Source organism: Henckelia pumila, chromosome 4, assembly GCF_033568475.1.
Source record: "Henckelia pumila isolate YLH828 chromosome 4, ASM3356847v2, whole genome shotgun sequence".
NCBI lineage: Eukaryota > Viridiplantae > Streptophyta > Magnoliopsida > Lamiales > Gesneriaceae > Henckelia > Henckelia pumila.
In genome coordinates this window covers 15,000,640-15,028,014 of record NC_133123.1, presented here as the reverse complement: position 1 = coordinate 15,028,014, position 27,375 = coordinate 15,000,640, and the positions used below count along the sequence as shown (strand labels likewise).

At 37.1% G+C, this 27,375-nt stretch overlaps 1 protein-coding gene across 6 annotated transcripts; it reads left to right on the top strand.

Annotated features, from left to right (window-relative positions):
• The first annotated feature begins 1,800 nt into the window (after positions 1-1,800).
• LOC140864098 (uncharacterized) lies at positions 1,801-13,582 on the top strand. 6 transcript variants are annotated; one of them, XM_073268023.1, is made up of 17 exons: positions 1,801-2,262; positions 4,455-4,513; positions 4,614-4,682; positions 7,504-7,752; positions 7,910-8,373; positions 8,474-8,683; positions 8,782-8,874; positions 9,385-9,501; positions 9,586-10,086; positions 10,659-10,913; positions 10,999-11,243; positions 11,350-11,553; positions 11,641-11,748; positions 11,830-11,899; positions 11,979-12,086; positions 12,212-12,285; positions 13,257-13,582. In XM_073268023.1, exons 5-17 carry the CDS (start codon positions 7,981-7,983, stop codon positions 13,351-13,353), a joined length of 2,475 nt encoding a protein of 824 aa, XP_073124124.1. In that variant the 5' UTR covers positions 1,801-2,262; positions 4,455-4,513; positions 4,614-4,682; positions 7,504-7,752; positions 7,910-7,980; the 3' UTR covers positions 13,354-13,582. The 6 variants fall into 6 exon arrangements, with proteins under 6 accessions (XP_073124124.1, XP_073124126.1, XP_073124125.1 ...); XM_073268025.1 differs by lacking the exon at positions 7,504-7,752 and having other exon boundaries at positions 11,398-11,553; XM_073268024.1 differs by lacking the exon at positions 7,504-7,752 and having other exon boundaries at positions 13,310-13,582.
• Positions 13,583-27,375: the final 13,793 nt, after the last annotated feature.

Here is a 27,375-nt window from a genome sequence, read left to right as displayed (position 1 = left end):
TTTTTGGATGTTGTTAGAATCGTTCGAGATTCGAGTATGTTGTTCTAGACAGAGTTCTGATCGTTTATTATTTGTCGGTTTTGAATTAGAGCGACGTTCGGATTTGTTATGATTTTTGGAAGCCATTTTCAAAAATGTGGATTTTGAGATTGATGGGTTTTCTTTGTTATTGTTGTTTTGGCCATTGATATGAGGTTATATCAGTATTGAACTGCTGTCTGCGTTTCCGGCTTGTTCAGTTTATAGCCGTTATGCCGTCGGTTTGAGTTTTGGGTTTTCGAATCGTTTTTGTATTGATTGAAGCCTTGGCTTGTGAGTGATCGTGGTTGTTGATCAACTCTTATATTCGTACAGATTCGTTGGAGTTTGTCGAGTCCTGTGTTAGCAGCATTGTTCGTTGAGAGTTGGACGAAGAACGGTAAAGAGACTTCCTTGAACCGTTGTTTGTTGTTTAGGTTGTATAGTTGTTGATACAATCTTTTGTTGTAGCTTGTCCGAAGTTGGATCTACGACATTGAAAGGTAAAAGCAGTCATCGTAGCGGGATAGCATACTCGGGACAGTTGGTTCTCGAGTTTCCCTTAAAATCACATATTGCATCGATACTGGTTCTAGTTTATGGAACCTGTATTTTGTTGATTATTTGAATGAATTATATGGTTAATTTCCTTTTGTTCCCATATGCATTCATATTGAGCCAGCACTATTGTTTCGATGGGCAGAACAGCCCTTTTTTTAGATGTTTGGGAGCTATAGTCGAGTGACCTAGGACGTAGTCGTTGCGCCTAGTGCTAGCATACTCATTATAGTTGCTCAAAGTCTAGAGGAGTGGGATACATGGCACCACCTCGATTGGAAAAGTCGGTGAGTCGTCACGTGATCTCATCCTCGGGATCCCAAAAGCACAGCAGTAATCCCTCGTTTATCAGATTTGATATTCCGTTTTAAAGACATGCATTTCATTACGTTGTTATTGATTTTGTTGACGTCTTGAAAGCATGTTTATTGTTGTATTACTTTTTACGTTGCTTTTACTGGGATTATCATTCTCACCAGTTATCCGGCTGTTGCTTTGTTTTGTATGTGTACTTGGCAACAGAGGGGGCATGAACAAGTCAGAAGAGACATGGTTAGCTCCGAGGGAAAGATGTAGAAGTGAGACTCGGTTTAGAAGTCGTGTCAGCATGCCTACCTAGTGTTGTTGAAACATGTTTTAGATATCGAACTTCATCGTTATATTGTTGTTGCATGTTCTCGACTTTGGTTTAGTTGTTGAACTCCAGAACTCATGTTTTAATTTGAGGAATCAAGTTTGTAACGCATGTTTATGTTTCGGAGTATTGTATGGCTTGATGTTCTTGATTTTGGCAATTTCTAGCACCGGAGCAGCCAGGGAGGCACGCCCGCGCGCCTGTCGGGCAGGGCGTCATGCGCGGCCGCGCCTCGGAAGGGCGCGGCCGCGCATGAACCAGGGCGCCGTGCGCGCCCGCGCCTGATGAGGCGCGGCTGCGCGGGCCTTTATATATATAAAAAAAATGTCTTGGCCTTTCCTTGCTTATTAGTTAGTTTACTCCCTTATTAGATGTTTAGAACCGAGATCTCACAACATGAATACATGCAAAAAAGCAATAAAATAAGATAAAAATATGCACATAAAACACAATTATCAATTATCATTGTCTTTCTGCGTTATTTTTTGTTCTAATAGACCACGATTTTTTGGAATCTTTGTATATATGTTTTCCTAAAATTATATATATATAAAAAAAAAACAAGAAGAAAGACCAGAGTCATTTGTAACCCTTATCATTGACCTTTTTCCCCCCAACAAACTGAAAGAACGTATTAAATTTGTTGGCCTTGGAAACATCAACCCTCCCCTCCCAGCTAGCCGCATGCCCTAAATCGATCGAAGCATGAATCATGACCGTCAATCGTTTTCCTGAAATCGATTATAAGTTTCTGCCCCTTTTCCTGAATCGATTCTCAATCAGCTTCGATCCCCTTTTCCTAAATCGATTCTATGTTTTTCCTGCTCGTACGTAGGTTAATCGGGACGAGCTTCGCCATTTGGAAAATCCCACCGAAGAATCTAGCGCTTGTCATCTGTTCTTTCTCCCAAGCATCTGCCATAGAATCTCTATGTCCAAGTTAATGGCTACTTGACGAAAACAACGAAGGTCGGTGTTGGTGCGGGCGAGTAAGAGCTTCGAAGTTGGAATCTTTTGGCAGTCCTAATTTTGCTGAACGTAGTTGTTTGTTGGTAATGACTTGAAATTGTTTCTGTCGGTGTTCATATTAGATTTTTCAAGCAAATGCATTGTTTTTCATATTTTGGGATTTTGGTTTTGTTGGTGTTGCTCTGTTTATTTAGTGACTGAGAAATGATTGATGAGGAGTTATTATTATTATTATTATTATTATTGTTTTTTTCAATTTTCTTGGTCTTGGTGATCCTGCAATTACTTAATGCATAGTTATTGGTTAGTATAGTTATCTCATGCTTCATCAAAACAGCGATGTCACTTCAATTTGTAAAGGTGGTGAGCGAAACTGATTGCAGAAAAAAACTGAAGTGATAGACCAGTGGAATTAATTGATTTAACTTTACTGTCTTCCGGTCTTCCCTTTAACGTGTATAAGGTGCTTAAATTCATAGCATAGGCATTTAGTATCGTCATTCAAGTGCCTGAGAATCAGAACATTTCAGCTTTTACGTAATTTAAGAGCTGGAAGTTCTTATCATCAGCTGAGAACTAGTTCTTCATGAATCTGTTCCTAATTAATAAGATTGCATATCCTATTTTTTTGGAATTCAAAATAATGGCGAGCCTGCCCTTTAAAGGGATTTTAAACTGATTGGAAAATCACAGGAAGGCATGACAGTATGTTCCAATGAAAAGTTTTTTGGTATTACTGAAATGAAATCACGAGGTTTCTTCTTCCATATAATTGATTCTCTTACTATTTTGTAACAAATTGGAATGGCATGTGTTTCCAAGATTACTTCTTTGCCCTTGCCCTATTTTATAGTATTAGTCTTTATCATGGTTTGTCAAACTGGATTTTAAAGGACTTGCTGATATACTGTATTGAGTTTGGCGTTTGAGTCGGTATAAAAGGAGTTTTTTGGGCACATTCATCAAGTTTGGAAGAAGCAGTTGTTTCATGTAAACATAGTTGTTAAAGGTGAGCGCCTCTTGCCGCCACCAGGCGACCACTCTGCGCCTGGGATATTCCTAGTCGCAGCCTTTTAATAAGGCGAGCCCGTCGCGCGCTTGGGCTCGCCTTTGAAGCCCACTAAGCGCGCCTCAGTTTTTGTTCTGTTTTTTACATTTCTTTTCTATTTTAACGTAATAAAAAGAAAGTCTATCAAACCCTAGAATAAAATAAATGGACTAAGAAAAGTTATATATTTTCCCTTTTTTAATTTAAAGAACATTTAATTGAGTTTCCATTTCCCAAAATATTTGAAATTACATTTATAGATAGATAGATAACAACTATAAATTAGGATCTAAATTGTCAATCTGCCTTAAACTAGAATCTAAATTGATTGATTGCAAATTAGTAGAGAAAATCCCTACACTTATTATGGTTAAAAAAGAAAAATAAAAGTAAACAAAAAGTCTACTAGTAATAGGATTTCTTAACTACACACAATATTCTAAAAATAAAATCTTAGTATTCTAGATTAGAAAACTAAAAATAATGCAGAAATATGCCAAGAATGAAATATTTCTTTTACTGCATTCTTAAAGACTGCACTTTACCACAAAATAGTAGTAGTAGATAAATATTTTTTATGATATGATATATTTTTGTTTAGCTTAATTATTTCAATAATAGTGTTTTATCATATAATAGCATTAAATAAATATAGTTTTTTGAAAAATTAATGGTGCGCCTTGCTTCGATAAGGCGTGCGCCTTGCCTTGCGCCTCATGCTCCAGGACCCTTTGCGCTTTAGTGCGCCTTGCGCCCTTAACAACTATGCATGTAAACCATTTAATACTGAATTCTTTCCAGAAAATATACAAGCATAACACATTAAATGACTCTTGTTTTCTTGGATGATGAAAGTGGAATCTAGATAAATTTGAGATCTTACTAAACAAAGTTTTGGGAAAGATTTTGACGCCATAGACATATAATCATTGTTACGTACACAATGAAAATATTTCTTTTTTTGAGTTCTTTGGACATGCCTTTTTCTGTATTTCTTTGTTTTTCCTGATGTGGTCATTTCGCTGTGCTTTACGAGGGTTTCTATAAAATGCATCGATATTTTAAAAAAGATAAATGTATAGTTGTTGTTAACAAGAAATGACAGATTTGAATCGATACATTAATAGAAAGATCACCTCTGAAATTGATTTTTATGAAAAGTTGTCTTCTCTTTTTCACTCAAATATTGCTGATCAGTATAACTTAGCTCTTTCCTTATTTTTCCAGAGTCCCTTGATTGGTGGATTTGTTCTCTTGGAACCCCCTTTCCTCGGCCATATTATAAGGTTACACAAAGATTTATACGCATTTTACATTTACATGGATTATAGATAAATACTGTAAAAGGGATTCTATGAATTCGATATCTTTTTCTTCGCACCTCAGATCAAGAGGAAGGGTTTGAGGTTGATTGGCTTGTTCAAGGCAAGGCTCGACGTAGTTGAGTTGTTATGGGTAATCTCCTATCTAAGATTGAGGCTAAGCTCCTCTTTTTTGTATTATTTTATTGTCTTATCTTGTGACATAGTCTTGTCTCTAATAGAAAAAAATTTACATAATTACTTTGAGTTTTTGTAACTTCGGAAAACTAATGTTGTAATGATTTTATTAGAAATATGAAAAAAAATTAAATTTAACCGATATATTCCAGCAAAGTAGATGCAACATCACGTGTGGGAGTTAAAATTCAGTAGTAAGTAACATGGGTTATTGCCATATGCTGTTGCACCTACTTTGGTTTTACTTTTTAAAAATACTGTATTTCCGATTTTGTGCTACTACCAGAATTTGACTTCATCCCATGAGTGATCTAGTATAACTCAGAATTAATAATTAAAATGGGAAACTTTGTGGACGAAGAATGATAAAACTTTGATTAATTTTTTTAGTTTTGAAGGCTTTGATCGTTGTTGGTTGCTTAGTTGTACGAGTAATGGACAAAGCTTGGATGTCAAAGAACAAATTATCACATGAATATGAGGTTGGGGTAGAGTCTTTCCTGCACTTTGCAATACGAAACGCTAACGATCCAAATGAAATACCTTGCCCATGTGCAAGATGGTAATCTATAGAAGAAAGATGTTCACACTATAAGGGCACATTTGTGTTGTAAAGGTATGGATTTAACATATCATACATGGATTTGGCATGAGAAAAGATCTACGATCGAGAACTCAATGAATGATAATGATCGATTAGGGCAAGATGAACACAAATATTTTGCCGAGGAACCTATAGATATGGTATATGCTACATATGATAGTTATGCTGAGAATCCAAACCAATTCCATAAGCTACTTGAAGATGTCGAGAAACTTTTATATTCTGGATGTACTAAATTTACAAAGTTAACAACACTCGTGAAATTATTTAACTTGAAGGCAAAATATAGTTGGAATGATAAAAGTTTCACTGACTTACTTAGTTTGTTCGGAAAAATGCTTCCAAATGACAATGAATTGCCTTTGTCCTTGTATGATGCAAAGAAAAGCTTATGTGCATTAGGAATGAATTATGTGAAAATACATGCTTGCATTAATGATTGTATCTTATACCGGAAGGAATACGAGGACTTTTCCAATTGCCCTGTTTGCGGGATATCAAGGTGGAAGTTGGGTAAAAACTCCACGATAAATGGAGGAGTTACTGCAAAGGTTATTTGGTAATTCCCACCTATTCCAAGATTTCAAAGATTGTTTCGAAGCAAGGAGTGAATTTGACATGCTGATAAAAGAATTCGTGATGGATAGTTGCGTCATCCAGCTGATGCTCCTGTTTGGAAAGTAGTGGATCACAACTGGCCAAAGTTTGCTTCTGAGCCAAGAAATCTTAGATTGACCATATCAGCAGACGGGACCAAACCCCATAGTTTGATGAGTTTTGCATATAGTTGTTGGCCAGTTGTAATGATCATCCAGGGTTGTGTATAAAGAAAAAAATTATGATGCTCACTTTGTTGATTTCTGGTCCCAAACAATCGGGAAAAGATATTGACGTTTACTTGACACCTTTGATTGATGACTTAAAATGCTTATGGGATATAGCGTTGATGCATATGATGCATATCGACAAGAAAGTTTCTCGCGTAGAGCTGTCTTACTATGGACGATCAATGATTTTCCTGCATATGGGAACATGTCAGGTTGTGTTGTGAAAGGATATCATGCACGTCCTATTTGTGGTGAAGAAACATATTCGACAAGGTAAAAAAATGTCATATACAGGTCATCGAAGGTTTCTTCCTAGAAATCATCCTTTTCGAAGGCAAAAAAAAAGATTTTAATGGGAACCACGAGTTCAACACCGCACCAGAACCATTTGAAATATTCATGAAGATCTTGAAAGGCTATGTGCGAAATCGCAATCGGCCTGAAGGGTTTATAGCCGAATGTTATATTGCTGAAAAGGCTGCGGAATTTTGCTCGGACAACATGTCTTGTGTGCATACAATTGGGATCCCAACAGGGCATTAGCAATTACAACTTACTAAGCCCCTATCTGGTGCAGTAGTGCACTCCACTAGTGATGATGAGTTGCATCAAGCCCATCGTTATGTATTGAAAAATGAGTTGACGTTGATCCATATATCGAGTAATTTCTCTAAGTTATTAATACTTTATTGCACTTTCTTGAATTCTATTGGTTAACTTATTCACATTCATTTAATTAGGGAACACATGACATTTCTGAATGAAAAATTTCCTCATAAAGCTAAGTCCAAAAAGTGGTTACAAGATGAGCATAACCGAGCGTTTGCTAACTAGTTACATGATCGTGTAAGTTGCATAAGTATTGAAATATAGGTTTTCAAAGCTATGCTCAAATTTTATCACATTGTGAAATATAGGTTGGAAGTGCAGTTGGCCATTCCACCTGTCAAAAATCAGAAAGGTTGAAGTGGATAGCGCGTGGACCTAGCTATCAAGTGTTAAAGTATTCTATTTATTTGATTGATGAGGTTACTTATCATACAAAAGAGTGTATCATGATAAGAGTGCGATGATACACGAGTTGTTCAAAACTTTGAAAGTAAGCTTAGTCGCAAAGACAGTGCATGTTTCTAGTACAAAGGACAAAAATCCAGATGTGTCAAGACATGATTTTTTTTGGGGTTGTTCAAGAAATATGTGAATTCGATTATCACAAATTTCAAGTTCTAATGTTTAATTGTAATTAGGTTGAGAATAATAACGACATTAAACTTGATGATCTTGGTTTCACGTTGGTAAAACATCAAGAGAATTGGATTCAAATCTGACTCTTTTATCTTGACCAGTTAAGCAAAGCAGGTATTTCACATTGAAGATTCTCAAGTTCCTACATGGCATGTTGTACTTGCAACTCCTACCAAGGAGTACATTGAATACATCAATGATGTTGAGTTGAAAAACTCTGTAAGCCACTATCAATGTTTTACAAGAGGGTTTCTATCAATGGAATCATTGGTTGTTGACGGAATAGATGAAAATGAATCACCGTGCATTCGTGAAGATTGTGAAGAGACTTGGGTTGACAATAATTAAGTGTAATCCACTGAAATCCATTTTTTTACTGTTTTGTAAATATAGCTTGTTAGTCTATTTTCTTTGTATTTTTTCTTGTTTTGTAACTATTGTTTGTCTTCGTTCTTACTTTTTCTTTCTTTGTAATACGAATGTCTAACAAGATCTCAATTTTTGCAGGAATTGTGTCATCGAGGAACTTGAGGTCTGATTCAGGCATTCAATAATCTCCTAATTTCTTTGTGGACACTATGGCACCTCGTGGACAGCTTCATATAGGGTATCACGATGATGAAGCTGCTGAAAACAGTAAGAGAATACCGATGAAGCTGAAGGCTAAAGAAAATACTGCATATTCTGCCACTGATTCTAGTTGTGAGGGTAAAACAGTAATGGAATCTACAGAGATCGAGACAACAAGAACTTCTAGAGGTCGTACACGTTTGGATAAGCTCGTTTGGCAAAGGGTTCAGGGAATTAGAAAGGATGTAAGGTTCAATAAAATTGGACAACCAATAGGAGAATTTGCTGGTGAAATGCAAAGTTATATTGGCGTTCTCGCTCGAGAAAAGATTAAGATAAGTTACAAGACGTGGAAGCAGGTTCCAAGTGATGTTAAAGAATCAATATGGGAATCGGTTAATGTAAGATAGAATGCTTTGACAATTTTAATTATCTTTTGTATGGTTATGGTATATGCAATGCTATGGGCTAATATCTTTTTTTTTTTCTTTTTTTTTACAGCTGACGTACAATATTGACCCAAGCTGGAAGAAGGGATGTCTGAATTCGGCAAATAATAAGTGGCGTCAATATAAGGCTCATCTCACTCAAAAGTTCATTTTCTCGAAGCTTGATAAACCAGAGGAGTTGAAAAAACCGCCTAGTGGCTATGGTATTACACGGGATGATTGGAGTTCCTTTGTAATCAGTCGCATGTCGGACGACTTCATGGTAAGATTATTAATTTGTTCTTTAAAAAAAAGTTGACCACAAGTCATTATTATATATATGGATTCATTAATACATATTTGGAATGTTCAATTAACTAGAAAGTAAGAGCTGAACAAAAGAGGAGAAGAAAGCAGAACATATATCCCCATCGGCTTTCCCGTAAAGGATATGCACGTTTTGCTGACGAAATAGTAAGTATTTTTTTACCACATGTTCTTGTAAGAGATAACAAAGGTCCTGACTTTTGCAAATAGTTGGGTTGGTTACTTGGCTATAACTTGTTAAAAGAGATGAATTGTCTGTCAATGGACTCCTTTCGCCTTTGATGCCGCATATTTAACTTCCACAAATTTTCTGATTTTGGTATGATCTATATACAAGCATTATAATTTTGATTTATCGGATATTGAAGCTGCTGGTTGATTCTTGTATTTAGATCCTATTTTTGTTTGGCACCGATAGTTATTGCTGCTAGTGCTTTCTGATGAAAACAGTCTCATGCTTGATCTAAGTTCAGTAAGGATATGACTTTATCATTCATCGCTTCATTTTGTTCTCTTCTTAATTGTTCTAATAAGCTCCTAACAGCGGCTACCTCATTCATATTTTACGAGCAGAAATCTACTGCGTCTTCTATAGACGTAGGTATGCACTTGATTTTTACTGGGTTTTTTTTTTCATATCAGTTATCTTGTTTGTAGGCAGGTGAATTATGTGATGATGATGAGATAAATCGGGCTATTATTTGGAAGAAAGGACGGGTGGATAAGAAGGGTCAAGTTGAAGGCGATGATCTGAAAATGGCAATAGAAAAGATTGTATGAAAGCAATACATGAAAGTTAATAGTATTTATTCATTTAAACTGTTTTTAGTAATTATTTTGTTTTCTTGTGCATGACAGAATGATTACGTGCAACAAAAACGGGAGGGTAAGTTGCACTTTGAAGGGGCAAAAAAAGATATCCTTACGAAAGTATTTGATTCAGATGAACATGCTGGGCATGCGAGGGGTGTTGGAGCTCATATCACTCCAACAATCTATTTTAATGTGGGTAGAATATGGAAGAGTCCTCCTGGTGATGGCCATTTACTTTTTCAACATAAAAAAGAGGAGTTGGAGGCAAAAATATTAATCTCAGAACAACATCAACGCATAGCAGAACAAAATGCACGCCTTGCAGATCAAAATGCACGCCTTGTAGATCAAAATGCACGCATACTAAAACTTGAAGAAATGTTCAAAAAGGGTGCATGCGACTTTGATATTGATGAGAAAGGTAGTTGCTCCGTAAAGTTACATCCCATTAGTGAAGGCAAAGTCAAAACAGAAGAGAGTGCCTCAAATTATGAAACCTTCAATGACGATGACATGCAAGTTTTGAGCAAAGATGATTTCTTGCAGGTATGTTAAAAATTCTGGTTATATAACTTAATATTATTCAATTTTTCTTTCAGAAATTTGAAAAAAAAAAATTAACTACGAAATATTTTCTGAAATAGATATTTTTTAGAAAAAAAACATTTCAGTACAAAAATCACTTACGCTACTGATTATTTAATTATGATATTAAATTTGACACATTTTCTTCTAGCACACCCTCTCCCTTTAAATACAATTCAATACTTTTGGAACCTATGCTACTTATTATTTAATTCTGATATTAAATGAAAGGACTATTTAATCTCTCAAATTCTCGTTCTATAAATATTGCCCTCCAATTGATTGGAAGAGCAAAATCAAGAGTCATATCATCAAATATTTATCTACTTTAGGTTTAAACTTTCTTGCAATTGTCATATTTTGAAAGGTAAAATGTCGATTTTTTTCCCCTTTTTGGGTTATTATACTATTAAATGCATGTTAGTACTCGTTATAATCCTTCTATTCACATATACTTCTATTCACGTAATATTACTTAATATTATTACAAAAATGAGTTGCATCAATTTATAACATGATTATTTGTTTTCTAGGGTAAGCCGGTTGCATTGACATTGGAATCTAATACCAATATAGTTGCCTATGGTACAATTGTTCATGTCAATGGGGCTGGTAAATTACGTCATGGTGTCCCGTTACCCGTGAATTGCATGCGCTTCTCCATTGATGAGGCTGTGGAGAAATTAGCACATTTGCCATTCCCAATTTCAAATGAATGTGATACTATTGGTGATGCCGTAGGAACCCATGTGGCTTGGCCTGCGCACTTGGTAAAGATGCAAGATGAGGTAAATGTGATATTTTATTTGGAGTTAAATTGTCCAAAAAAATTTAGTGAAATGTACCTAACATGTGTAAATTTGCAATTTTTAGAAGTCTCGAAGGAAGCAAAATGTCGACAAAAGAAGTAACCCTGTTTTGCCATCAAGTGTACCAAGATCGTTGAATATATTGTATTTTTATTGTAAGCATGCTCTAGATCATGAAAAAAATATATCAATGATTTTTGATCATGATTTCTTTGACGAAGATTACGAACTACTTGTGCACCTTGAAGACATCATTCCTTTTTATCATTTGGAGCCAATATCTACCAATTGTATTGTTGTTTACATGTGGTAAGTCTTCAATTAACATGAACTTTTTACTTTTATTTGTTTAGCATATAGGCTGTATAAACTTTATTAATTTAGCATACCAACATTCTTCTGTTTGAAATGGTAGGCATCTTTATAGAAAGATGAAAAGAGATAACAAGCTCGATAAATTTAGGTTCATGAATCCACACACCATCCCGTACATGCCATATGTGACCAGACTTGACAAAAAGGGTAAAATTGAACACTTGAATGAAAGGGCAAGTGTTTTGGCAGATAGGCTGAGTGGTGCATCGAGAAATCAACTAGTTTTGGTGCCACTTAATGTTGGGTAAGTAAGAATTACAATATTATTTGAAATTGATTTTTGGAGACAAGTTAGTGAAATGTATGCACTAATTATATGTTTTGTGCATAGTTGTCATTGGATTCTCACTGTCGTCGATCCTTATATGGAGGTGGTTTATTTGTTGGATTCACTTAGTCATCGCAATCGTTACGAGGATTGGAAATATGTAGTGAATATGTGAGTACATATTCTTTTTTTATCAAGCATTTAATCTAGTCAATAAAACAATGATATGTCGACACTTCTTGATGTATGAAGGAGTTTGAGATTGTTTAATTCAAACAAGGAAATGAAAGGGAGAAAACAGGCTATATGGAAAGTAGTAAAGGTATATATGCATGCCTAGTCGTGATTCATCTACAAATATTAACTGTGTATTAGTCGTTGACAATTTGTTTCTTACATAGGGTCCTCGGCAACCAGATGCGAAACAATGTGGTTTTTATGTGATGAGATTTATGAGAGAAATTATTGAAGGAAATGCTACCAGCGAAAAGGATTCACTATCCTCAATAGTAATATTTGACATATTCTCAATCTTCTTCTCAAATAATTGTCTTTTTATCATTTTGCAAAGTCATTTAATTTTTTTTTTTTTATGAATATAATTTATGTGCTGGCTTGAAGTTCATGAAAACAGATTACTCTATGGAAGAAATTGATGAAGTGCGTTCTGAATGGGCGGAATGCATACAAGATTATATTTATGACTAGGTACGCAGAGTATTATTGTTTGAAAGTTGGGTTTTGGAGCTTGACTAGGTACCCTTAGTTTAAATAGAGTACTTTGAAGTTGCAACAACATAGGTGAACACCATAGATTAGCGAACCCATGGTCATTCATATCCAAGGCGAGAAGCCGCCAACAGTCTCATATTTCCAATCATTTAAACTTTTTTAACCCTTCTTGAGCTGTTCTATAGAACGAGGGTAAATTTTTGCTTGTGAATGGGGCAGCACTAGTTTGAAGTTCTTGAAGGATGTTTGAATCCGTGACCATGTCAGGCTGGGTTTGAGTGGTCATTTCGACAGTCATTACATCATTCTTGAGTTCAGAGCCCAATATCTTGACAGGAAATTCAGTGCAATTTGTTAAAGATCTATTCCCTTCAACGTTGTCTCGAGATTTCTCATTTTTTCGCAATGATTCTTTTGGAAGGTTTAATTTACACGGCTGGCTCCCATTTCATGGTATCCTGTTCGGAAAAATTCCATATACCTTGTTAATTTTCAGAACTTCTCTCTCCTTATCACTGATAGACGACTTAAAGTAGTAAAATAGAACTATTTTCAGGCTTACTTGCTTCGACTCGATGTTTCGGATAAGTTTGCTGGCAGTGATTTTCAAGAACTTGGCTTGAGAGGATATGTACAGCATGAATAATTAATGAGTCAAAGTATTTGTTCCAAAAGTTCAAAACAATTTTTAATAAAATAAATATCACCATTATTGATCTCCAAACCATAGCATATATCCTTGCATAACGGTGGCATTTTTTAATTGTTCGATCATTGCTAAAAAATTGATCTCCAAACCATAGCATATATCCTTGCATAACGGTGGCATTTTTTAATTGTTCCATCATTGCTAAAAAATTGATAATTTGTGCTAGTTGGTTATTAATGTAGTCTCTAGCAAATATGCACTTTATGTGAATTATTTAACATGCCAATTTATGTTTTAGGTGTCTGGACATTGTAATATTTGCTGATATGCCCTTTTTTGGACGTTTGACAGAGATGCAAGAAGGATTGGGCTTTGTTTCAAAATCGTCTTGCTAATGCGGAGAAGCCATATTGTGAACATCATGATCGAAAATATGTGATTTTATGGTTTGATACTACCAAGTTTGATCTGATGAGTGCAACTACTAAATTATTATTATTTTTTTGAAAATGAGTACAACTACTTTTGTATATCTTAGTTGGCATATTTTGGGTTTCATTTACATAGCTATATTATCTTCCAATTTAGACGCATGCAGTTAAATTTTAGAACTTGAAGATAACATTTCCAAGGATTGAATGTGGTAAATATTTTATTTTCGATTGGTTTGTTGATATTTAATTATTATCATAGATGTTATAAACAGACAACTCTTTTTTTTTTTTACAAAAAAATGATTTTTAACTATTGGGAAGAGAAATTAAAGTCAAAGGTTTCGAAATATAGTGAAAAAAATTAATGACAATGGATTTTAACCGTTGTCTCCGTTGTCAAATTTTTTTCTAGACAATTGTTTTGAAACCATTGTGAAAGATAATTAACGACGATGGTTTTAAATTGTTCTTGAATCGACATCCAATGTTGAGGTCTTAAGTAAGACTAACGGTTTATAATTGTTGTAAAAATTAATTAAAGGCAACAGTTTTAACATGTGGTCAAACAATGTATAAATTTTTGTGTTATGGTAAACCACAATGGATTTAAACTGTAGCAAAACTGTTGTCATATGCATAAAAAAACAACGGATTTAAAATTGTTGTGTGTGCTTTAATTTTAACATCGTCACGTTTGCCTTTTTTTTTTTTTTTTTTTTTTTTTTTAGTGGAACAAAACAGTAATTGAAATTTATCAAGATTTAGACAAAGCATAGACAGAAGCCGAGAAAAGAAATGAAGATAAAAATTGTTTTCTGAAACGAGGACGACTTTATATATAGGAAAAAGAATTACCACCCTTTGAAACGTCAAGAATCGGTCGACTTTCGAAATATTAAAAGGTTATTGGCCCTTTAAAAAACCGAAGGTCAGTGACTTTTCGAAATACCAAAGGTTATTGACCTTTCAGTACTAAGAAGTAACCGACATTTAAGAGAGCCAAAGGTTTAGTGATCTTTCATAAAGTCAGGGTTTTTTTTTCTTGTAAATAAAAAAATAAATTTTAAAAATATCGTAAAACTTAAAAAATATCAAAAATAATGTAAAACTCCAAATCTGACAGCGGACGCTCAACCCACGTAGGCATAGGAGCGGACGCTTCCCATTAGGTAGCGTCCTCCGCCACGAGGAGCGGACGCTGCCCCGTCCTCCACCACGAGACGCAGACACTGCCTACTGGGCAGAGGACTTTGCCTACGTGGCCACACGTTACTCATTTAATATTATTTTAAATTATTATAATATATATTTGGTGAGTATTAAATTATTTAAACCGTAAATGATTAAATAAAAACGTGTTGAGACGTAGTATTTACGCGTAAAATAAAATAATTTAACTCGTAAACAATTAAATAGAAATCTTATTCGGATATCACTCATAAAAATATCTATCTCTTTAAAATTTTCTCGTTCCTTTTATCTGTTTTTCATTTTTATTTCAAAAAATAATGTCGAGAATGGAAAACATCGATATATTTTTTCATTTTGGTGGTCATATTATTGTGGATAATGTATCGATTGTGTATAATATTTCTTATACTAAACCGATGCGAGTTCTACGTTCCATTACTTTGTCCGAGTTGGTTGAAGTTGTGCATCAAATATTGATGATTGATCCAACTATTTTTACTCTCAAATTGTCAACGAAATATTCTTTCATGGAAAATTTATCTTGACATGAAATTCAAGTCAATCTTGTCGATGACAACGCTTTAGAGTTTATGATGCAATCTCTCAATATACGTATATTGCATTTGTACGTGGAAGCAAACCAAATTGACCATCACGTTGGTCATGTCGACCAAGAATCGGATATTTTATACGTCACCGAAGGAATGGACAACATGTATCTTTATCCTGAAAATGGATCGTGGGATCAATATATCACCGGCATATGCGAACCTGATCCTGAAAGTTGGCCGCAAAGTACACGTGTTTGGGAACAAAATTGTGGTGAAGCAAATTGGAATTCAGAAATTCAAAATTTTGTGCCAAGTGTTGATGATCCTAGGAGTGAAAACGAAGATGTCCAGAGAAGCGATACAGAGCCAGAGATGTCATACGAGGAGTCTGAGGAAGAAGATGATGACGATGTTGAAGATGTGAATGATGATGTACATGTGAATATCCATGCAAATATTGATGAGGGAACATCATCTCATCCACCACCTCGTCAGAAATTACAGAGGCAAGATGTTCCATTCTTTTCTACCACTTCTGATATGCCATCTTTCTTCAATACATATTTTGGAGAAGATATTCCTGATTCTATTGGCGTACCTCATGACATGCGGACAAGATACTATAATGAGAAGAGAGGAGAACTATGTGTAAACATGGTTTTCAAGGATAAAAAAGATCTGATTGCATCTGTGAAGGATTTTCGATCAGAGTTTCTAGGCGTGAATATCTTGTTGTTGAGAGCACATGCATTTTGTGGAAAATTCAATGCAAAAATGATTCTTCCACCGTCAGATGTCGTTGGGGTCTTCGCGCATCTTTCAAGGAGAAAACAGGTTATTGGAAAATACCCAGATATGATGGGCCTCATACATGTATATCAACCAACATCGGCATAGATCATCACAACTTGAATAGCAATATGTTTGCACATACATTATTGGGCATTGTACGATGTGATCCTTCGTTTGAGATTAAATATATAACAGAGAGTGTGAAAGATAAATATGGATATCAAATCTCGTATACGAAGGCGTGGCGGAGTTTGAAACGTGCAGTGGAAATTGTTTATGGAAATTGGGAGAGCTCTGTTCAATTACTACCGAAATATATGCGTGCTCTTTGCAAATACAATCTTGGAACAATTGTCAACTGGAAGCATCTCAGAAACAATGAAAAAATAAAAACATTGAACTATTGTTTTTGGGCGTTCAAGCCGTGTACTAATGGATTTCGACACTGTCGAAAAATCATTAGTGTCGATGATACACATTTGTACACAAAGTTCAAACACAAAATGTTGATCGTTGTCACTTTAGATGCTAACAATCAAGTGCTACCACTGACTTTTGCAATTGTGGATGAAGAAACGTCTGATTCCTAAAAATGGTTTTTGGAAAATGTTGGTCGGCATGTTATATGTGGTGAAAATGGTGTGTGTCTAATATATGATAGACACAAGGGAATCGTGCGAGCCATTGAAGATCTACCCTATTTCAAACCTCCACAAGGTGTGCATCGTTTTTGTTTGCGGCACATGTGCTCAAATTTTAATTTCATGTTCAAAGATGTGCATTTAAAAGATTTATGCTAGGAAGCAGGGAGTCGACATCAAATTTGTAAATTTGATGCAACAATGGAGACAATTAAGAACAAAAATATTTCGGCACACATATATTTGGATGTAATATCAAAGGAAAAATGGAGTATGGCCCATGACAGAGGTTGGCGTCGTGGAGTGATGACGACCAACATGTCTGAGTGCTTAAACAGTGTGTTGAAGGGAGCTCGTAGACTGCCTGTTGGAAAACGCGGCTCTCAGATCAATCACGATTGATACCCGGTGCAGCGGAAGTTTAAAAATTTTGTTATGGAACAATTCCATAGTGTGGGTATCAACCGTTCAACGATTAAATTATTGTGTGTGTAAAATTTAAATAACAGTTATTAAATTTTACCTCCAATCTCGCAACGAGATTAATGGACACCAACAGATTTGATCTGCTCTTGTTGTCTCTCCCTGGAACCGATGAACTCCTTCAATCAGGTCCACGAATAGAGGTTTAATCCCTCTGATAGATTGCACTAGAAAATCTATCAGAAGTTTTCTGCGAAGAGAATAAACGAATCTGATTCGCTATTCCTTACTGCGATTCAAAATCACAGACCGGAATTTTCTCGGGCAGAGGACAGGGAGGGGACGGCCGAAACTTTTGAGAGGCTAGGGTTCGATTTTTGCTTCTCAAAAATTATGAGCTGTTGTGTGTAATTTCTGTACTGAAATAACTTATTTATAATGCAGGCCACTAACACCTTAGGGCCCATTAGTCATAAGCTGGGGCCCGACAAGCAAAGCCCGCTCGTTCAGAAATTAATATAAAATTCATCGTGACTCCGATTGATGAACTGATTTCACCAATGTGCACAGAAACCATTTCTGCACATTTTAAAGTCAAAATAAATTTTCCTGAATCCGAATTCAGTGGTTTCCAAAAATGTCCATCCCTATGTCATTTTAGGAAACCCTACTCCCTTACTCTTAATTAAGAAGTCCAACTCCTTAGTTCATTAAATTTAACTCTTTAAATTTAACTATCTCAACGGGGATTAAAACTCCATTACACTGTGTGACCCTCAATGGTTCAGGGATACAGCTAGCCGTGGGCTCACAACTCCTTGTGACTCGGAACAACACTTTCCGACTTGCCCAACGAATCATGGTAAAGCGCCTAGCAACATCGCCCCATGATTCCCTAGGTATCACTGATAGTGCCTACAAGAACCAGTAGATTTTGGTTAGCGTACAGTACGGTCCCTTCATCCATATATCCCGATCGAATCAACAACCATTGGTATATCGAGAGTCGCTCAAGATTCGATAACTATGCAATACATCTTGAAGATCAAATTAGTGACATCGCATGTGCTACTAAGAAACCATTTCTTAAATCACATCAATTACTCTGGCCAGAGATTTATCACACTAATATCTCCTCAGATCGCATAGGATATCCACACTCGCAAGTATGTGGTGAATCCTTGACAACAATGCATTGACTCCTATATGTGTCGTAACTGTACCCAATCTCGACACCTGATGACCCCCTCAGAGTCGGTAAACGAGTCAAAGCACAGTACTAGCATATAGAGTCTCCATGATGTTTCAAGTCGTAAGGACTAATGGTGTACAACCAAAACCGCGGACTTTATCCACTCGATAAGTGATAACCACTTGGAAAGTCCGGATAGGGTAGTTCGATTATTCATCATATGAATATCCATTTGCATGCTTCGAACATCTCCATGTTCCCTACCAATGAAACGTGGTACTCCGCATCGCAAATGCTAGTCTCGAACTCGAGCGATCCTTATCCTTATTATCGGACGGCTCAATCGACTAGGAACGGTTTTAGAACATACAGTGACTATAAGATGTATTTCATGATAGACATCTCCATGTTCTACCACATCTTACATACACTATAGTATATTCAAGGTCTTAATCAAAACAACAATAGTATATCACAATATAACAATATGAAGTAATATAAAGTCATTGCCATAAAAGTGTAAATAATATTAAACAAAAGATTGTTTATACAAAGAGTCATCAAAGCCCATAGCCACACAGTTGGCTCACTGGGCACCCACTCTTACAATCTCCCACTTGCCCTATAGCCAACTAGTCATACTACGCAGACCCATTGCTTCGCGATGTTTGTCAAACAATGGTCCTGGCAAGGGCTTAGTAAGCGGATCAGCGATATTGTCTGCAGAGGCCACTCGTTCGACAATGATGTCTCCTCTTTCCACAATCTCCCGGATTATGTGGTATTTCCTCAGTACGTGTTTGGACCTTTGATGAGACCTTGGTTCCTTTGCTTGAGCAACGGCACCCGTGTTGTCGCAGTACACGGGACTGGACCAACAAATTCAGGAATGACGCCCAACTCTTGGACGAAATTCCTCATCCAAACGGCCTCTTTAGCAGCAGCTGATGCTGCAATGTATTCAGCCTCAGTGGTGGAATCCGCTGTGGTGTCCTGCTTGGAACTCTTCCAAGAGACAGCACCGCCATTGAGCATGAACACAAATCCAGAGGTAGACTTCGAGTCATCCACATCACTTTGGAAGCTAGAGTCGGTATAGCCTTCCAGTTTGAGTTCTCGTCCTCCATAAACCATGAACATATTCTTAGTCCTTCGCAAGTACTTAAGAATGTTCTTCACGGCTTTCCAATGCATTTGACCAGGATTAGACTGATATCTGCTCGTGACACTCAGAGCAAATGCTACATCCGGTCTGGTAGATATCATCCCATACATGATACTACCTATAGCTGACGCATATGGTACATGTGTCATATTCTCTATCTCTTCATCAGTCTTGGGACACATAGACTTGGATAGAGAAACTCCATGACACATGGGTAGATGTCCTCTTTTGGACCCATCCATTGAAAACCGTTTCAATATGGTATCGATGTAGGTTGATTGAGTGAGTCCTATCATTCTCTTAGACCTATCTCTATAGATCTGTATCCCAAGAATGTAGGATGCCTCTCCCAAATCCTTCATCGAAAATCTACCTGATAACCATATCTTTGTTGACTGCAACATCCCTACATCATTCCCAATGAGTAGGATGTCATCAACATAAAGTACTAAGAATGTCACCGCATCCTTAACTACTTTCTTGTACACGCATGGTTCCTCCGGGTTCTTGATGAAACCAAAATCTTTTATTGTTTCATCAAATTTCTGGTTCCAACTTCTTGATGCTTGTTTTAGACCATAAATTGATCTCTGAAGCTTGCATACCTTATGCTCGCTTCCCATGGATGTGAACCCCTCTGGCTGCTTCATATAGATTTCTTCCTTAATGTCTCCATTAAGAAAAGCAGTCTTCACATCCATTTGCCATATCTCATAGTCATACCATGCAGCTATGGCAATAAGGATTCTTATGGACTTGAACATAGCAACTGGTGAAAAGGTTTCATCATAGTCAACTCCTTGCCTTTGAGTATAACCTTTCGCCACCAATCGCGCCTTGTAGGTCAATACCTTACCATCAGGCCCAAGCTTTCTTTTGTAGATCCATTTACACCCTATTGGAACAATTCCATCGGGAGGATCTACCAAAGACCAAACTTGGTTTGTATGCATCGAATCCAATTCTGACTGCATAGCTTCAAGCCATAAATTCGAATCCGCATCAGAAATTGCTTCCTTGAAGTTTCTTGGATCACATCCAATGTCGGGTTCATCTTGATCCCCTTCAAGAAGAAGACCATATCGAATAGGAGGTCTAGAAGTCCTCTCGGATCTTCTAGGTTCAGGCGTGTCCAGCAATGGTTCCTGAGGTGTAGGATCGTTATTTTGTATTTCGGGTTCTTCTCGAACTTCTTCGAGTTCCATCATCTCGCCTTTCTTATCCAATAAGAACTCCTTCTCCAAGAAGGTGGCATTCCTAGAAACAAACACCTTTGTTTCAGCAGGATAATAGAAATAATATCCGATTGAATTCTTCGGATACCCTACAAAATAACATAAGCTGGATCGACTATCCAACTTATCTCCCACTGTCCGCTTCACGTAAGCAGGACATCCCCAAATCCTCAAGTACGAATACTTAGGAGCTTTGCCATTCCATAACTCGTATGGTGTTTTGTCCACTGCTTTAGTGTGGACGTTGTTCAACAACAATACCGCCGTTTCAAGCGCATAGCCCCAAAACGAAGGTGGAAGCTCAGTGAAGCTCATCATAGATCGAACCATGTCCAACAAAGTTCGATTACGACGCTCCGATACACCATTAAGTTGTGGTGTCATAGGAGGAGTCCACTGAGAGAGAATCCCATTCTCTTTCAGATAGTCCAAAAACTCGGTACTCAAGTATTCTCCACCTCGATCCGATCGAAGTGCTTTAATACTTTTACCTAGCTTGTTTTCTACTTCAGCCCTGAATTCTTTGAACTTTTCAAATGCTTCAGACTTATATTTCATTAAATATAAATACCATACCTTGAATAATCATCAGTAAAGGTAATGAAGTAGGTGTGGCCATGTTGAGTCCCTACTCTAAATGGACCACAAACATCTGTATGGATCAAATCCAACAGATTCTGACTACGCTCAGGTTTCCCCTTAAAAGGAGATTTAGTCATTTTTCCTTTTAGGCAGGATTCACAAGTAGGTAGAGAGTTAATATCAGACATATCAAACATGCCCTCTCCCACTAGCTTGTTCATCCTCCTTGAGGAAATATGACCTAGTCTAGCGTGCCAAAGGTTTGCCGGGTTTTGACTATCGATTTTCCTTTTGTTTGTTGTCGCCGGTTTGTCAATACAATTCACTGGAACGTCTTTTAGTTTTAAATTGTATAGATCGTTTTCAAGTTGTCCATTTCCAATTAAACATTCATTCTTGTAAATATTGCAAATCCCATTCACAAAATTACAAGAATAACCATCTCTATCAAGCATAGAAATAGAAATAATGTTTTTAATTAAATCTGGCACAAATAAAACATCTCTCAACAATAATTTAAAACCATTCTGCAAAATCAAACAAACATCTCCAATGGCCGTAGCTTCAACTCTGGAACCATTCCCGAGCCTCAGCTGGGTCTCACCCATTCTAAGCCTGCGACTTCTTGTCATCACCTGCAAATCATTGCAAATGTGAGATCCACATCCGGTATCCAATACCCAAGAAGTTGTATTAAGTGACATGTTTATTTCGATATAGAACATACCCTTTGCAGTTCCCAACTGCTCAAGATACTCCTTGCAGTTGCGCTTCCAATGACCCGGCTTCTTGCAGTAATGGCAAACATCCTTGGATTTTCCATTGTTTGAAGCCTTTGTCTTTTGCTTCTTCTCGGGTTCCACTTTCTTGGGTGGGGCAGAACGTTTCTTGCCCTTCATACTTGGCCCCTTCTTAGCAGAAGATGAGGAGCCCACCAAGAAAGCTGGCTTATCCTTCTTAAGTGTGGATTCATATGTAACGAGCATATTGACCATCTCTTCAAGGGTGGCCTCTATCTTGTTCATATTAAAATTTATCACGAATCCATCAAATGAAGAAGGAAGAGATAGAAGCAGCAAGTCCACATTGAGTTCATGCTCCAACACCAAATCAAGGGTCGCTAACTTCTGTATGAGCCAAATCACTCGTACCCCATGATCACGGACCGAAGTCCCTTCACGCATGCGGCACGTCATCAACTCCTTAACAGTAGAGAACCTTTCAGCCCTCGACTGAGCCCCAAAAAGTTCCTTGAGTTGCGTATGAATGTCAGCAGCATTCACCGTGTCCTCAAATCGCCTCTGGAGTTCATCAGACATCGAGGCTTGCATATAGCATTTGGTCTTGATGTCATGGTCACACCATGCATCAAGTTTGGCCAATTCCTCCGGACTTATGTCAGCTGGTGCTTCCTTCGGAGGTGCTTTCTCTAACACGTAGAGCATTTTCTCCGAAGTTAAGACAATCTTCAACTTCCGGAACCATTCCGTATAGTTGGCGCCAGTCAGCTTGTTTTGTTCGAGGATCGAGAATAAAGGATTTCGCGAATTCATTGTATGAAATACTGAAAAGGAAAACAGACATATATCAATGATTGTTTAACAATTTACTAAGACATAAAATAGGCGAATTTAATTTTATGAATCTCACTCCCACTATTTTAACGATTTCACCACCCTCTAGTGAAAACGGGAAACTTTTTCCTTAGTGAGAACATGGAGTCCAATTGACAAACTTATGGTCCCGAATAATATCAGCCAACCATAATTCTCAAAAGGTAGAGCCCAATTGCTTCCAAAGCAACCCCCATGTATTTACCTCATGTCCAATAAGGGCCCAATAATATGACGCCGTTTAAAGTGACATGTCAAGATGACCCATCAATATTAAGTTGTGATGGACGGTCGCCATGTGGATCCCCCAATAATATGAGCCGATCCCATGGGAGTTCCACCCAACTTACAACATTTGTCGATCCAATGTACAGCTTTCCGACGGACGGGGCCCCCCCAATAATATGAGCCGGACCGTATCCGCGGGTAGCATCACATACATTGACCGTTGATGGAAGGTAGGAACATTTAAACAATATTTAAATTTCCTTTATTTATCTTGATATAAATTTTAAATCATATTTAAAATGAGGGATTTTATTTATAAAAATATTTGTCTCATCATATTTAATTTATTGCATGCATTGCCGGATTCACGCAATTTATGTCTAAACATGCATACAATCATAATATCACATATTATATAGGATGATCGATTCCATTTCTAATTGACCCGTGGTTGCCAATCACGGGTCTTAGTCCAATCCTAGGTAATATGCAGTATGCAAATGCAATCCTATTACATATGCTTCCAATTTACATTTCTTCAGTCTTCATTGTCTGCTGGGCCCACCATCTTCAAATCTTGATCTCCCACTAAATCTAATGTATTTACAATAAATAACAATGACAAGTAGGGGATAAATTTTTAGGGGGTGGGAACGGGCTATAAACCAAGCCCACTTTTATTACATATGACATTCATATCGGGCCATAAACCAGGCCCATTAATAAAACCAACAATAATAAAGACAAAATGTAAATTCCTAACATACACCTACAAAATTGGTCATGGCAATCGATCATCCTTATCCAATAACATTTAATTCAAAATTAATTTATTGGATAACATGCTGTGGCAATTCAAATTTAAACAAGATAAAATCATATTTTATATATAAAATCTCATTTCACATATAAAATCATATTTTATCTCTATATCAAATAAAATCATATTTTATCTATAAAATCCAATTTTACAAATAAAATCATATTTTACTTAATATATCATAAGATCATATCTTATCATCAATTGTACCAAAATAATTGATTTCAAAATTCAATTTACGGATAAAATATTAAAATTTTCCAAAAATTCAAATTTATCCAAAATCAATTTTAAAATTTACGGACTCGAACAATTCGATCCGAAATCTCGTGAACCAATCAAAAACAATTTTTGACCGGACCAAAAATAAAATTTTAAATATTAAAATTAATTTTAAATAAAAATAATAATTTTTCCCGCGGGCCGCCCGGGACACTCCCGGGCCGGCCCGCACCCGGGGCGCGGGCCGGGGGCAGCGCCTGGCGCCGCCCCTGGGCGGCGCCGAGCGCTGCGCTGGGCGGCGCCGAGCACCGCCCCTGGGCAGCGCCGAGCGCTGCCCTGCGCAGCGCCCAGCGCTGCGCTGGGCGGCGCCGTGCGCCGCCCGGGGCAGCAACAATTGCTGCCCCACCGGGCAGCGATCCAATCGCTGCCCGGGTTTTGCCCCGAAAATTTTTTTTTTTTATTTCAAAATATTTATTTTGTTTCAAAAACCGAGACTCAAAAATTTTGTACAATTGATTAATTTAATCGTTTGATCTGAGCAACCTGGCTCTGATACCACTGTTGGAAAACGCGGCTCTCAGATCAATCACGATTGATACCCGGTGCAGCGGAAGTTTAAAAATTTTGTTATGGAACAATTCCATAGTGTGGGTATCAACCGTTCAACGATTAAATTATTGTGTGTGTAAAATTTAAATAACAGTTATTAAATTTTACCTCCAATCTCGCAACGAGATTAATGGACACCAACAGATTTGATCTGCTCTTGTTGTCTCTCCCTGGAACCGATGAACTCCTTCAATCAGGTCCACGAACAGAGGTTTAATCCCTCTGATAGATTGCACTAGAAAATCTATCAGAAGTTTTCTGCGAAGAGAATAAACGAATCTGATTCGCTATTCCTTACTGCGATTCAAAATCACAGACCGGAATTTTCTCGGGCAGAGGACAGGGAGGGGACGGCCGAAACTTTTGAGAGGCTAGGGTTCGATTTTTGCTTCTCAAAAATTATGAGCTGTTGTGTGTAATTTCTGTACTGAAATAACTTATTTATAATGCAGGCCACTAACACCTTAGGGCCCATTAGTCATAAGCTGGGGCCCGACAAGCAAAGCCCGCTCGTTCAGAAATTAATATAAAATTCATCGTGACTCCGATTGATGAACTGATTTCACCAATGTGCACAGAAACCATTTCTGCACATTTTAAAGTCAAAATAAATTTTCCTGAATCCGAATTCAGTGGTTTCCAAAAATGTCCATCCCTATGTCATTTTAGGAAACCCTAGTCCCTTACTCTTAATTAAGAAGTCCAACTCCTTAGTTCATTAAATTTAACTATCTCAACGGGGATTAAAACTCCATTACACTGTGTGACCCTCAATGGTTCAGGGATACAGCTAGCCGTGGGCTCACAACTCCTTGTGACTCGGAACAACACTTTCCGACTTGCCCAACGAATCATGGTAAAGCGCCTAGCAACATCGCCCCATGATTCCCTAGGTATCACTGATAGTGCCTACAAGAACCAGTAGATTTTGGTTAGCGTACAGTACGGTCCCTTCATCCATATATCCCGATCGAATCAACAACCATTGGTATATCGAGAGTCGCTCAAGATTCGATAACTATGCAATACATCTTGAAGATCAAATTAGTGACATCGCATGTGCTACTAAGAAACCATTTCTTAAATCACATCAATTACTCTGGCCAGAGATTTATCACACTAATATCTCCTCAGATCGCATAGGATATCCACACTCGCAAGTATGTGGTGAATCCTTGACAACAATGCATTGACTCCTATATGTGTCGTAACTGTACCCAATCTCGACACCTGATGACCCCCTCAGAGTCGGTAAATGAGTCAAAGCACAGTACTAGCATATAGAGTCTCCATGATGTTTCAAGTCGTAAGGACTAATGGTGTACAACCAAAACCGCGGACTTTATCCACTCGATAAGTGATAACCACTTGGAAAGTCCGGATAGGGTAGTTCGATTATTCATCATATGAATATCCATTTGCATGCTTCGAACATCTCCATGTTCCCTACCAATGAAACGTGGTACTCCGCATCGCAAATGCTAGTCTCGAACTTGAGCGATCCTTATCCTTATTATCGGACGGCTCAATCGACTAGGAACGGTTTTAGAACATACAGTGACTATAAGATGTATTTCATGATAGACATCTCCATGTTCTACCACATCTTACATACACTATAGTATATTCAAGGTCTTTATCAAAACAACAATAGTATATCACAATATAACAATATGAAGTAATATAAAGTCATTGCCATAAAAGTGTAAATAATATTAAACAAAAGATTGTTTATACAAAGAGTCATCAAAGCCCATAGCCACACAGTTGGCTCACTGGGCACCCACTCTTACACTGCCTATATCTGCAATAGTACACTTGACCCTTCTGAGATGTGTCCAATATTTCATTGAACGTGTGACGAAAGGCCAACATATAGTTCAGGAAAATCAACTGCGGTCGGATTATGCACGACGAAAGTATGAGGAATGGGCGAAGAAATTTAGTGAACATCGTGTTGTCAAATATGATGTACGATCACAAACTACTCAGGTTGCGACCGGAGGAAGACCAAGTCGCGGCCAACACATGCAAGTGGTGAGAATATCAACAACAGATTGTTCATGTGGTAAATGGACAATTTTCGTCATCCCGTGTTCTCATGCTATTTTCACCGCTAAATGACACTCGTTAGATCCCATGACACTTGTGCAGCCATGGTACAATATATATATCGGAGTACCTCACAACGTATGAAGAAAAATTTGAACCTCTTGCAGATGAAAGATATTGGGATCGTCCTACCTTTGAGTTGCAACACAACCCAGTTAGACGTGAAAGAAGAAAAGCAAGTAGGGATACAACGACTCGACTAAGAAACGAGATGGACAGGCCGATAGCGAGAGAGAGACAACAACGAAAAACGAACAGGTATAAACTTTGGAAATCTAATTTGTTGCTAAAAATATATTGTGTAATATATCTTAAATTGTATATGTCTATTTTTTGTATTTCAGGAGCATCAAATGAACGTGGACTATAGATTGCGTGACGAAAAATGTATAACAAATAAATGTTTGTAGGTAGCATATGCGTTTTATAATTTTGTCATATAATGTATGCATTTGAATAAGATATGTATTTGATATTGGTTTAAATGCATTTATCTATTACAATACTAGCATTTTTCTTCATATTGGTTTGAATCAACTTAATAAAGTATTTAAAATAATTGTGGTGTAATTTAAAAAAACTCATATGGAAAGAAAAAAAACAAAAA

Excerpts from the sequence above, each read along its gene's own strand:
- LOC140864098 (XM_073268022.1), top strand. The coding sequence starts at position 7,981 with ATGGCACCTCGTGGACAGCTTCATATAGGGTATCACGATGATGAAGCT. Across the intron at positions 9,502-9,585 it reads AAATGGCAATAGAAAAGATT|AATGATTACGTGCAACAAAA; the intron begins GTATGAAAGCAA and ends TGTGCATGACAG. Across the intron at positions 10,087-10,658 it reads GCAAAGATGATTTCTTGCAG|GGTAAGCCGGTTGCATTGAC; the intron begins GTATGTTAAAAA and ends TTTGTTTTCTAG.